At 49.1% G+C, this 13,951-nt stretch overlaps 1 protein-coding gene across 1 annotated transcript; it reads left to right on the top strand.

Moving 5' to 3' along the window:
- The first annotated feature begins 5,490 nt into the window (after window positions 1–5,490).
- LY6L (lymphocyte antigen 6 family member L) lies at window positions 5,491–7,907 on the top strand. Its single transcript, XM_077163301.1, has 3 exons — window positions 5,491–5,569; window positions 5,662–5,778; window positions 7,622–7,907. The coding sequence occupies exons 1-3, from the start codon at window positions 5,491–5,493 to the stop codon at window positions 7,846–7,848; spliced, it is 423 nt and encodes a 140-aa protein (XP_077019416.1). The 3' UTR covers window positions 7,849–7,907.
- The last annotated feature ends 6,044 nt before the right edge of the window (window positions 7,908–13,951 follow it).

Genomic DNA, 13,951 nt, shown 5'->3' with positions numbered 1-13,951 from the left:
AGTCCGCCAGCCAACAGCTTTGGGAGATGAAGAAGGAAACCACCTCCCAGGGAGCTTCATGAAGCAAGAGGCATAGGGAGAAAGCCAGCAGATGCCACCATGTTCGCCATGCACCCTTCCAACTGAGAAACAATGAACATCACTGGTCTTCCAGAACCAAGATATCTTTCCCTGGGTACCTTAGATCAGACATTTCTATAGGCTTGTTTTAACAGGGACATTTTCTCAGCCTTAGAACTGTAAACTTGTAATTAAGTAAATTCTTCCTTTTTTAAAGCCATTCAATTTCTGGTACATTGCATTCCAGCAGCCAGCAAACTAGAATACCTACCTTCTCTGTACAACTCCACCATCATCCCTGATCCTTCTATCCCACTCTCTAGGGGCATTTGGGCTATGGCCACTCCAACCTTTTCATGTTGGAAGGAGCTGTCAACAACATGGGGGAGGGAGATGGAATTGGCTGATATTCTGGAGAGGCTGGGCCCTCTAGGTTTCAGGACTTATCTGGACCAGGGACCCATCTGAAAGTTGTAGGCCTTCCCGAAGTTACCCCAGTGCATGGAACCTTTGTAGAATCTTATATATTGCCCTAGTTGTTCTTCAGAGCTGAAGGCCATGTTTTCTTCTGCCTGGTGCACTCAATAACTAGTTCCTGAGACACCAAGTTATCAAAGAGAGAAGGAGTTTATTAGTAAATGTGTAGTAGGAAACACATTTTGGCTTAGCAGCCCAAAATCTATTTCCCTGAACTGCAGTAATTCTGATAGTTTTATTACAGAAAAGATGGGCAGGGCTTAGGATAATGAGCGCAGTGGCCCCCAGATGATGTAATTTGAGATGATCTAATTATTGAGCATGCACAGATTGAGTACACGCTTAGTCAGAGAATGCATGTAAGAAAATGGTGGAATGAGGTATTGGTGACCTGTAATTAAAATCTAAGCTACTGTGCACATCAGGTGAGCCCATTTTGGTTAGATTCAGTCTCAGTTATAAGGTTACTGTGGACTTGGCGGGGAGTTAGTCCTAGGCTGACCCAAGACCCTTCGTTAATAAACAGGAAGGGCTGTCTTTGGTGATTACAAGACTCAAAAGTTGAAAAACTGGATAACTGGGTACAGTTAGTCACAAGGTTTTTACAATCACAGAGGCATAAAATAAGGGCCATACAATCATTATCAGAGATCAAGGCAGATGGATTATAATTTAGCAATTTCAGGAATTTCCTTCTGTCTACTACAATATGCCAGAAAGCAAAAAGGAATATCTATACACTGATTCAGTGAAAATCATCCCTTAAATCTTGATTTCTCAGTTACATAATGACCCTATATTTTTCTATCCCATAGTGTAGTGAACCCCTGCATATCTTGCTGAAGTGTTCAGTCCTCTGCTGATGATAATTCTGTTTTCCTCAATTCTGAGCAGGTCGGTAGTTGGGTGTCTCTCTTTCACTTAATATTTATGTTAACTTAAAAAAATATATATATATATTTATGTTAACTTGTGTTCAGTTTGCTAGCTGCCAGAATGTGATTCACCAGAAACGGAACAGTTTTTAAAATGGAAATTTATTAAGTTGCAAGTTTACAGTTTTAAAGCTGTGAAAATGCCCCCAAATTAAAGCAAGGCTATAGAAATGTCCAATCTAAGGCATCCAGGGAAAGATACCTTGGTTCAAGAAGACCAGTGATGGTCAGGGTTTCTCTCTCAACTGGAAAGGCACATGGTGAACACAGTGACATCTGTTAGCTTTCTCTCCAGGCTTCTTGTTTCACGATGTCCCTCAGGGATGTTTTCCTTCTTCATTGCCAAAGATCTCTGGCTGCGTGGGCTCTCATGGTTCTCGTGCCTCTGTCTTGGCTTTCAAGCTTTTTCCAAAGCTTTTTCCAAAATGCTTCCTCCTTTGAAGGATTCCAGTAAACTAATCAAGACTCAGCTGGAATGGGTGGAGTCACAGCTCCCTCTAATCAAATGTTAATACCCACAATTGGGCAAGTCACATTTCTGTGGAGATAATCTAATCAAGTTTCCAACCTACAGTGCTGGATAGGGACTAAAAGAAATGTCTGCCTCCACAAGATGGATCAGGATTAAAACATGACTTTTCTAGGGTACATAATCCTTTCAAACCAGCACAAATTGTAAGGGGATACTCCTAAATTGAGTTCCTATGATCCTTTGAAATTTTTTTGTGTTCTACCTACTGAAGTTTGTGCTGTTTTTTATTTAGGAAATTAAGTACATAGGCAAGAGTCAAACATTTTCTTGTCTCATTTAATTTCCTGGGAGAATGGTAATAAATCTTTATTGTTATAGTGATTGTTAGGGTGATTTATGCTGCAGAAGTTCATTTGACTAGCAATTTCCTAGAGAACTACTCTGCCTAGAAAGCAATCCTAACTCTTTAGCAGTATCACCCCCAGAATTTTTTATTCCAATCACTGTCATCCCAAGTGGGAACTCTGTTGGCCCTGAGATCTTATTTCCCAGAGACAAATGGTCTCATATGGAAAATTGCAAGCTTCCTCTGAATTGGAAGTAGAAGTTGACACCTCACCCTTTAGATCTCCTCATATTGCAAAGAAAAGGGATATATCTGACCTCCTTGGGACCATTGATCTTACTTTCCAAGGTTAATGGTCAACCACTGGGGTTCATTGAGCTCATTGAATTTGTGGGTTAATGTCATCTTATCAGCTTTAGAAATTTCTTGGCTGTTATCTATCAAAAACATTGTGCTCCATTCTCTTCTTTTCCCCTATTTTATTTAATAAATTTGCAACAGCATTATAAAGTATTTGCCTGCTAATTTCAATATCTGGGCTAGCTATGTGACTGCTTCTAGAGAAATAGTATTTCTCTAGATTGAAAAATCACACTTTCCTGTATTTCTAATGCTATTTAGTAGTGTGCCTGAAATTATAGGCAAAAGAACCATAGAAATGGCCATTCTTCCCCAGGAGAGAGCCTATGCTTATTACAAATTCAATCTTCCATTTGTGCCCAGACTCAGCACTCTTAGAAAGCGCATCCTCTCCTTTTCCAAGTTCCTTTACACTTGCAGCCCCTATTCTCTGATATATTTTAAAGCGTGTAAGATTTCTGCACATAGGTCCTCTTGTCCTAATTGTTACCACAGGAGGATGCTTCAACCACCTTCCACATGCTGACTAGAAGAGAAACTCACTTTTCACTTTTGAAAATCTGTGGTTTATTTGTAATTGTGCCCTTTTATTTTCATATTATTCATATGTGACTTTTTTTTCCCCATATTCCATCTTGCCAGAGATTTGTCTATTTGGGGTTCTTTCAAAGAAATAGTTGAGTGTTTTTTAATTTTATTTTCTTTTTCAATTTGATTAATATCCACTCCTATTCTTTTTATGTCTTTGTTCCTGTTTTGCATAGTCTGTTGTGTTTAGACCCGCTTGGATTGGATGCTTAGCCCATTACTGCAGGCTGCCTCCTTTTATTTCTCCCTCCTTAAGTCGGAATTGCTCTCCTAAGAGTAAAGTCTCCCTCCTACTTACCCCCCCCCCCAAAAAAAACCCATACTAAAACCTAAGACAATTAACATTAACTGGAGAATATTAACCTTTCTTATTTTCTAATTAGCAAGTATATACAGCTATATTTCTCTTAGGTACAGCCCAATAGTTCTGATGGATATATGTTTTTAATTCCCAGCACGGCTTCTCCTTTAGCTATGATTTATTAGAATAGTGGCTTTCCATTTCTAATATGTGTGGTTATGTTTTTTTGTGCTTTTTGTTACACATTTCTGCACCGAGGTCAAAACGGTGTGGCAAATATGACCTTGTGAAATAATCATGTCAGGGTGAAGGGGGTCAGCGGTAGAATGCTCGCCTTCCCTGCGGAAGTCACCCGGAGGAAGCCGGTCAGCCTCGCTGCTGTTAGGGGGCTGCAGCTCAATAACAGGACACAAGAAGCCTCGGGAGCAGCCGGCAACCACACGCCAACCGGACCAGAGGAGAAAAGTGCATTCCCCAGTGACAGAAAAGCCAAGGAACCCGAGATCACTGGGAGATAGGAAGGAAAGCCTGCGCACTCCTGCCAGGGCGCAGCAGCTCCCACCCCCACCCCCGCACCAATTAAGGAAACGCAGGGAAGAAGGAAAAAAAGAATCGAGGGAAAGATGTTACTGAGAGCAGGGAGCACAGGTGGGGCAGGGGGCTGCGGGGAGTTCGTGGTCACCTGACACACAGGTGAGGTCTCACGGTGAGGGGTGCTGCCCTTGAGGGCACAGCTGGTTCTGCGGACAATACTCCTGGGGGACAGGCGTCCTGAGCAATGGGCCAGAGGAGGAAAGGGAATCAGTGGCCACCCCTCGGTCCAGGCAGAGCCCCCTGGGAAGGGGGGAAGGGGCCGTGAAGGCCCAGTCTCCAGGATGCCCTTAGGAGGGACAGGCGCCCTTGAGGACGACCGCCCCCTGCTAGGATGGGTGTCACAAGGCAGGAACCTGGTGAACAGGGCCCCTGGGGAGCACAGGGCTTCCAGCCAGAGCACGTTCCAATCGCTGGTCGCTGCAGATAGGAATAAATGATAGGACACGGGGACTTTGCAAAGATGAAACTGGGGTGAGGGTGGGGGGAGCGCCGCTCTGCGCTGAGCGGTGCTGCCAGCTGCCTCTCCCGTCTCTGATCAGGGGCCCAAGCACATTTCCACACCCTGGCGAGCCCGGGTGGGCCCACAGAGACCCCATCACCGCCATGGTGATGGGCCCAGAGACCCACCTGTTGAAAGGACGTCCCGAGGGTGGGGGCCACCGCGGGAACCGAGGTTTGAGGACTGGGTCCGGCTGCCCCCGCCCAGCCTCGCGGATATCTGCGGACCCTGGGCGCCCAAGGACAGGCGTCAACACGTGCTCTCACCCAGGCCCTGCCAGGACCCTTCGGGCTCTCTCGGGTTCCAGCTCCCTCGGCAGCTTTCCATCCTCCACCCGCTCCTCCTTCCCTCTTCCCCCTCCTCCTCCACCCCCCTCTCATTCTCCCCTCCCCCCAGCCCCTTTCCCTCCTTTCAGCCCTTAGGCCTGTTCTCTCCTTTCCCCGGTTCTGCGCCCCCTTCCACCCGCCCGCCCCTCTCTTCGCCCCTGAGCGCCCAAGCCTCACGGGTTCTTCAGCTCCAATGATAACTCCTCCCCCTGGAAGTCCGCCACCTCCCCCACCGCCCCCAGCCGGAGACCACTCCTGCTGCACCCAAGGAAACAGACCTCCCAGCCTTTGGCTTCCTCCCTTGCAGGGGTTGGGGGCGCTTAAGGATATTCCCATCAGTCCTGGAGTCAGGGTCGCCCCAGCAGGTGGCGGCTGGAGGCAGAGGCTGCGGGGGGTGGGGGGAGCACCCGGAGGGGCTGGAGGCCGTTCCTCCTGGAAGGCAGCCGCCTGCAGCGGAGGGGAGGCGCGGAGAGGCGCGCAGGAACCCCGTAGGGGCGGAAGGCTGCGGGGGAGGGGGCCTCCCTCTCGCGTCATGGAGGGACTCGCTCTCGCCCTGTGGACCGCGCTGATGTGTGCGGAGTTGGCCGGGGGCAGGACAGTGACGGTGGCAAGTAAGGACCTCCCGCGTCCTCTCCACCCGTGAGCGCGCGGCGGCACGCGGGGGCGCCCGGCTCTGACCGCACCCCCCCCTGCCGCCCCCCAGCGACCAACCTGAGCTGCTACCAGTGCTTCAAGTCTGTGAACCTGTCGCTGTGCAGACCTAAGTCGTGCTCCCTCGGGGACAAGGTCTGCGTCTCTAACGTGGTGATCTATTACTTCAGTGAGTCCCCCACGGGCCGGGCGGGGAGGGGGAGAGGGCTCGCTGCCCCTGCGCTCTGGACCTTGGGGTTCCAGGACTGGGGACGGGGGATGGGGGGAGGGTTGGCCTACGCCCTCTTGGTCCCACAGCCCCTCATGTTTTCTTCCCTCTTGACTCATTTTTGAAATTTGGCTTCTCTTTTCGCCATCCTATGGAGGTATCAGGTCTTGAGCGTCCCAGCCCCAGGAACGACCGGACGACAAAGGCTGGGTTTTGATGTAACTACAGTTACAAAAAAAGCAAAAAGGAAAAAGGGCATGGCTAGGGGAGGGGAGGGTCTCCCAGGCAGGGCCCCAGAGAGCCCAGCTCTCCAAGGCGCACCTCCCCAAAGCTTCCTCCCCGGAATTAGCAAGAGATCGATTCTACCTAAAGTGCAAATCCTTTAGGAGACAGCAGCATGGCTTGACCTGTGCCTTGGCCCCACCACGTTTGTAGAGTGAATCACTGGAAACCCTTCTACAGGGGTATAAAAACGTCCAGAAAGGGAGTGAGATGCAGAGAGCGGGAATCTCTACTGAGAAAGCAGGTCCTGGTGGGCAGACTCAGGCACGAGTCCCGTCCCGCGCCCCCCCCCCCAAACTGTTGCCTGACTCTACCGGGAGGTGACCCTTAGGGGAGAGTCCCATTTCCAGATTCTCCAACCTTATTGCACAAATGGCTGTTAAAGTCCTAAAGTGGAAGTGCGGGTAAGAATCACTTCTCCTGGCACGACTGGAGACCTCTCCCCTTCAGGGCCAAGGCAGGCGTTCCTGTTCTTTGCTCCCTTTGCCATTCCAACCGGTGGAAACCCTTAGGGTGGGGAGGCCGAGCCTGTGCGCTGTGTTGATGCCCAGTGTCTCTGCAGGGACCTGCTGTTTCACAGCCATGCCCATCTTTTGGGGACCTCCTATGTTTCTTATTGATTGAAGAAATTTTCCATGTACTGGAGACATTCACTCTCCTTTGGTTTGCAGCTTTCTACCACCCTCCCACTCCTCTCAACTTTTGTTTTTCTTTCAGCTGTGTTGTTTCCTTTGTTTGGCCTCCACAGAAGTTTTATGTTTACACAGGAGTTTCCTGGGCCTCCTGGAGATGGGAGTGTGTGGTGCTGCCTGGGTGCAGAGAAGGGCGGGGAGAGGCAGGGCCTGGAGGGTAGGGTAGGGACAGCTGGTCCCCACACACTGGGGCAGTGAGGTCCGCCAGATTTGTTTCTTTCCTCTCCATGACCTTGGTGTTCCCTTCTGGAGGCTCCACTCGGGTGATTTTAAACTGAGGTCCACCCAAGCAGCCTCCTGGGTAGCTGATGAATGAAATGATATGACCCGATGTGACATAACATAATACAACACAATGTGCCATAAGGCAAGGTAATGTAATACAATGCAACATAATAGGTGACGTGAGATAATGCAATGTAACATGATGCAATGTAATACAATCCAACCCAACATCAGGTGAATTCTGCCCGGAATGGCTTTCCTTCTGCAGCTTGGGCTTTTTTGAGGGCTCTGCGCCCTGGGGCACAAGGGCAGTGGCCTCCCTCAGCAACCAAGGCCACATCTTCAAATGACAGTGCCCAGAGGCTCTCCATGGAGGCTGGTTCCTTCTTGCCCTGCCCTGTGACTCCATCCCAGATACACAAGCCCAGGCAACACCTGGCTACAGGGAGCCCGCCCTTCCCGGCATCTCCCCTGTAAGCCTCTGGCTCGGGTCTTGGTCTGGGTTTCATTGCAGCATGGAAAGCCCCTGTGCCTCTTACCGCACAGCCATGGATTCCGCCCTCCCCGAGCCTCCGGGGCCATCTGTCCTCTCCTCTCTCCTACAGAATCAAGGGTACGTGTCCTGGCCAGCAAGCGCTGTGCCATCCGGTGCCCCAATGGCAACAGTGAGTTTTGGTGGTCGCCCACACTTGACACAAGAGCCAAGATCACGCGGCGCTGCTGCTCGTGGAATCTTTGCAACGTGGCACCCACACCACGCAGGGGAGCCTGGGCCCTGCAAGGGGGGCTCCTGCTGTGCACCAGTCTCGGCCTCCTCTGGGCCCTGCTGTGACGACCCCGCAACGCACCCCTGCTCGGCCCCGCACCCATCCTTCCCTTCCCCTTCCAGTCTCCGCCAGGACCAGTGTCAGGGCCTCTTAGGGGTGCAGCACCCATGGTGGGGTGGGGCGCTTTGCCCAGCCAGGCGCCCTGCTACCCCAGGCCCTGACACACTGAGCCCTGGGAATGGAGGACACCCTTCAGCCCCTGCCCCACGTGGGAAGAGGGGGTGACCCCCCAGTCAAGGTAGTGGCACCCTACCCTGTGAGGACCCTCGCCCCCCGGCAGGCTTCCCAAGACCTTGTGGGAGGTGGTGAGGGCCTCCGTGCCAGGCCCCATTCCCATCTCCAGCCACCGCTGTCCAAGGAGTGCCCAGCAGAGTAACTGGGAGCCCGGCCTCCTTTCCACTCAAAGACAATAAACTCACCCTGCTTGCCTGGCTCCTCCTCCTTATCCTGCCTCCACCGCCCAGACCGCCGCCTCTCCTTGCCCAGTCTCAGCAGCCAGCGTGGCTGTGGTCGCTGACAGCCAGCTTGCATCCAAAGTAACTGTCCAGCCACCACAGCCAGACGGGAGGCGGGCAGCAGTCCCCGAGCCTGGGGCCCAGTGCCGGGTGAGCGGCGCACCCTGGCTTCTGATGCCAGCGTTCAGAAGGGACAGCTGACAGCCACAGAGATGGGCATCAGGATGTGTGGCCGCTGACCAGGCAGGGTCAGGGTACCTGTCTGGGGCTGAGGCAGGCTCTGTGGGGACAAGGTGGAGGGAAAGGCTGAGGGGGTGGAACCTGAAGGGCACATGTTTCTTTGGCAGCTTGGTTTTTTTTGAAGGGGTGCACCCAGGATGCCAGGGGACCTGGCCTGGCAGGTGTGGAGAGGGAGAAGGAACAGGAGCATGTTGGGGGCAGGTGGGACCCTATGATGAGCTTAGGGCTGGACAGGCTGAGCTGGGGCACCCTCTTCCAGGGACATGTCCTGGAGGGTGGGAGTGAGGCTGGGGCCGAGAAAGAGGCTCGCCTGGGAGACAGAACCAGGCTCTCAGCATAGAGGATGAGGAGCTATGAAGAGAGTCTTTGGGTGGGGACAACACACCTGCCCCACTCTGGTCCGCACTCCTGCCCCTGCCCCTGAAGGTTGCACACCTGCTCTCCAGCCAGTCATTGTTTCTCCCACCGGGCTGAGGTGGGCCAAGCTGCAGAAGACCTATGGGCTTGCAGGAGCTCACCAAGTTGAGATTCCCAGAATTCCCAGCCTGGAGCAAGGCCTCTCCCCTCTTGTGAATTTTTGTGCTGGATTTCAACCCCCCTGCTCCCCAGCATAACACAGGCCTGGGAGTTGTGACCCACAGATCCGTCTTGCAGGGCCAGGGTCCTGGCGTGTTGGGGCCTCAGGATTTCTGAGCCCGTGCTTGACCAAATAACTGGGCACCACAGCCCAGCCAAGTTGACGCATGGACTCAACCATCGCCATCCCTAAGCCTCAGGCAAGCCAAGCAGGCTAGGTCCTGAGGGGAGACTCTGGAGGCTCCTGGGCCAGTGGCTCCTGTTCTTACAGGCTGGCATGGAGAGAGCGATAGCCAGCAGTGCTGAGAAGGGTGGTGGGTCTCCATGGGTGGCACCTGTGCTAAGGGCAGGGGCTCCCTTCTCATTTCCCAGTCTGGCCACACCTTCCAACCCTCACCCCAGGGGTGATTGCCTTTTGGGAGCTGGAGACACTGGCCCTTCTGGACAGGGGACCCAGGATTTCAAGTCCTCCAGGGCAGTCCTTCAGCTGGAAAGCAGTAACTTTGTTGAATAAGTGTATGCCTTTATAAATAAAATAATGAGTAAAGGAGGGATGGAAATGAATGGTGATCAAATGATCCAAAGGAGTTAGTGATTGGGGAGTGAATGCTCAAGGAGGGCTGGGAGGTGTGTGCAGTGGGACAATCAGTGACAGTGGAGGTAGACCGAGTCATCCCTTCCTTAGCCGCAGTCCTGTCCCCCTCTCCCCTCCGCGGCCTTCCCCCACCCCTGCGGCAGCAGATTGGGCACTTTGCCTTATTCACATTCCCCAGCCACTCATCTCCCCAAGTTCCTCTGACCTAAGAAAATTCCAGTCACTTGCTGAGGGCACCGTGGCCCTCCCCCCATTCCTTGGCTGCAGCTGGGCAGACCTGCCTTGGGTCAGCCTCTGGCAGGACAGGACAGAATAGAAAGACTGCACAAATGTGCCCGCAGGTGGCACAGCTTGTCACCTCTGTAGGAAAAGCCCTCATGAGCAGGCAGCTCTTCCAGCCAGGTGACTGGGTCAGAAGAGGAGGGTCAGAAAGCAACTGATAAAAAAAAAACTGGAGTTATTTATTTTGGCACAGTCCTCATATTTTCTTTAGATCATAAGAATAACTGCAAACAGAGTAGTTAGCTTGCCCTGGTATAGCAATTTCTTTTTTTTTTTTTTTAAATTTTTTTATTAATTTTTAGATGTTTTAAAACAATATGACAAGAAAGAAACACAAACATTCTTAACATACGATCATTCCGTTCTACATATATAATCAGTAATTCACAATATCATCACATAGTTGCATATTCATCATCATGATCATTTCCTAGAACATTCGCATCAATTCAGAAAAAGAAACAAAAAGACAACAGAAAAAGAAATAAAATGAAAACAGAAAAAAAAAATTACACATACCATACCCCTTACCCCTCCCCTTCATCGATCACCAGCACCTCAAACTAAATTTATTTTAACATTTGTTCCCCCCACCATCCATCTTTATTCAGTATGTTCTACTCATCTGTCGACATGGCAGACGAAAGGAGCATCAGACACAAGGTTTTCACAATCACACAGTCACACTGTGAAAGCTATATCATTGTACAATCATCTTCTAGAAACATGGCTACTGGAACACAGCTCTACATTTTCAGGCAGTTCCCTCCAGCCTCTCCTTTATATCTGAATAACAAGGTGATATCTACTTAATGCATAAGAATAACCTCCAGGATAACCTCTCGACTCTGTTTGGAATCTCTCAGCCATTGCTACTTTATTTTGTCTCATTTTGCTCTTCCCCCTTTCGGTCGAGAAGGTTTTCTCAATCTCTGGGTGCTGAGTTCCAGCTCATTCTAGGATTTCTGTCCCGTTGCCAGGAAGGTCCACACCCCTGGGAGTCATGTTCCCCATAGACAGGGGGAGGGTGGTGAGTTTGCTTGTTGTGTTGGCTGGAGAGAGAGGCCACATCTGAGCAACAAAAGAGGTTCTCTTGGGGGTGACTATTAGGCCTAATTTTAAGTAGGCTTAGGCTATCCTTTGTGAGGTTAAGTTTAATATGAACAAACTCCAAGATTGGGGGCTCAGCCTATTACTTGTGAGAATATCAAGAATTCTCCACTTGGGGAAGTTGAATTTTCCCCCTTTCTCACCATTCCCCCAAGGGGACTTTGCATATACTTTTTTATTCACTGTTCAAATGATGGATTGGCTTTTAATAAAAGGGGATTTATTTAGTTAAAAATAAATAGTTCTTCAGAGGAAAGGCAGCTAACTTTCATCTAAGGTTCTCTCTTATACAGGAAGGCATAGGGTAATCTCTGCTGGCCTTCTCTCCAGGCTTCTGGATTCCAACATCTTTCCCCAGGGTGATTTCTTTTTGCATCTCCAAAGGCCTGGGCTGAGCTTCGAGTACAGAGATGAGATATGCTGAGCTGCTTGGGCTGTGCTGTGTTGAGCCTATTCTTTGTGGGGTTAAGTTTTATAAGAACAACCCCCAAGATTGGGGGCTCAGCCTATTACTTGTGAGAATATCAGGAATTCTCCACTTGGGAAAGTTGAATTTTCCCCCTTTCTCACCATTCTCTCTCATTTAAGCATCCAGCCAATTAAATCAAACTTCATTCATTGCAGCAGGCACTCCCCCAGCCAACTACAGATGCAGTCAGCGACAGATGAGGTTCACATGCCAATGGCTCATAAGACCTGACATCTTAACGGTATTGAGCCTCCAATTGATGAACATGGATTCTGTCTCCATTGATTTATTTATTTGTTTTTATTTTTATATTTTGGCATGGGCAGGCACCAGGAATCAAATCCAGGTCTCCGGCATGGCAGGCGAGAACTCTGCCACTGAGCCCCCATTGCACTACCCTCTCCATTTATTCAGATCCTCTTTAATCAAAGTTTTGTAATTTTCCACATAAAAACTTTTTAGATTTATATCTGATCTTTGGGGGGTTGCTACCATAAATATTTTTGGGTTTTACTCCAGTTGTTTTTGGAAAGCCCACAACTCTTGTATATTAACCTTGAATCCTGCATCTGGCTATGCTCATTTATTAGTTCCCAGGAGATTTTTTTCTTAATAGATTCTTTGGGGCTGGTTGGTTTTTCCCATTTGCTGCTAGGAAGCTCAGGTCCTGATGCAGTGTCAGCTCTAACAGGAGAACTCGGCTTCGTGGCACTCCTCCTCGCCTGGCCCCTTCCCCTTGCCTCCCCTTGCTGTGCCCTGCTTTCCCCTTCTCCTGCCCAACCTCCTCCATAACTATTTGAGTTTGGGATTCTCAGACTCTGTAATACTTTCTTTCTCTGACCACGAAGTTCTGTTTCTTGAGCCCTACTAGTTCATTCTGTGTGTGGAGCTGTGCCCGTCTTGGATTTGAATCTGCCTCTCAGGCGCTCTCCACCTAGGCTCCTGCAGGAAGACAGAGCCCTCCCGAGGAACTTCAACAGAACCCAGGTTCCAGGGTGGGGGAGGTATGGTGGGCAGGGTCAGGGCCATTTGGAATTGACAAGCAGGCGGTGGGGGCGTCACAAATGCTGCTTCCACTGTCCTTGCCTGAAACTCAAGCCTTCCATGCTCCATGGCTGCTCTGTCCGTGGTTAAGAGTTGTGAGTGGGCCCAGAGAGGATGTCAGCATCAAACAGCCCAGTGTCCTCCCTCAGTCCTTGTCCCCAACCCCTCCCAACCCACCCCATCACCCCCGGCCACTGGCAGTCAGGGGTTTTCTACTGAACCTTGAACAGTACTTTCATTTTCCTCTAAATGTCCAGATTTTTATCATTTAAAAATATCACATGGCCCGTGTCCTCTCCACACAATACGTTTAAGTTAAATGTTTATAACAGAGAAGATAAAATTTTAAATCCCAAATATTTGGAAATTGCTATGCATTTTGAGTCATTCATATGTTAAATAAAAAGTTATAAAAGGGTTTTAAAATTCTTAGAACAGAAATATTAAAAATTCAACATAGGGTGGTGCACCGGTGGCTCAGTGGCAGAATTCTCACCTGCCGTGCTGGAGACCCAGGTTCAATTCCTGGAGCTTTCCCATGCCAAATAATAATAATAATTCAATATTAACTCCTGGTTTATATGAAAGTGGGGCTTTCAGGGAAATGTATGCACTTCACAAAGAGGAACTAGAATTAATAAATCATGTATACAAATCTAGAACTTAAGGAAATTCCAGCAAATTAAACCCAAGAAATTGTAAGGAAAATACAAAAAGTGAAAGTATAATTTAATAAAATAAGAAAGCAAAATAAAATAAGAATGATCCACAAAGCCAGCAGACAAACAAAATAGAGGTATCTCCAGCAAGGTTGAAAATGAGAAATAAAGAGGAAATACAAATAAATAACATGAATGAATGAAGGACACAAACAGTATGATCCATTCATACAAAATTCTAGAAATGGGGGATCTAAACCAAATGATGGAAAGCTGATTAGTGTTTGTCAGGGTACAGTTCATGGGGGTGTGGAGAGCTGTGCAAAGGGACAATGGAGTACTTATTGGGGTGTAAATATTCTAAATCTTGGGTATGAGGTTGGTTACATGGTATATAAATTTGTCAAAATTCATTGAACTATCCTCTTAAGATTGGTGCTTTTATTGTACATAAATCACATCTCAGTAGAATTGATTAAAGTATCACAAGAGACTTCTTGCATTATTCTCTGAAATGTATTTGAAAAATATTATGCAATGGAGTATTTTCTAGCAAAAAAAAAAAAAGTTGACCAAATTTGGCCCAGATGGAGATGTAAACATTAAACATACCAGTTTCCTTAGAAGAAATAGCACAAGGTATGAGGGAGCTACCCCAGGAAAAATGCACCAGACCCT

This window comes from Tamandua tetradactyla, chromosome 6 (genome assembly GCF_023851605.1).
Source record: "Tamandua tetradactyla isolate mTamTet1 chromosome 6, mTamTet1.pri, whole genome shotgun sequence".
Classification (NCBI taxonomy): domain Eukaryota; kingdom Metazoa; phylum Chordata; class Mammalia; order Pilosa; family Myrmecophagidae; genus Tamandua; species Tamandua tetradactyla.
The sequence above is the reverse complement of the archived record's forward strand: the minus strand, read 5'-3'. Positions and strand labels throughout refer to the sequence as shown.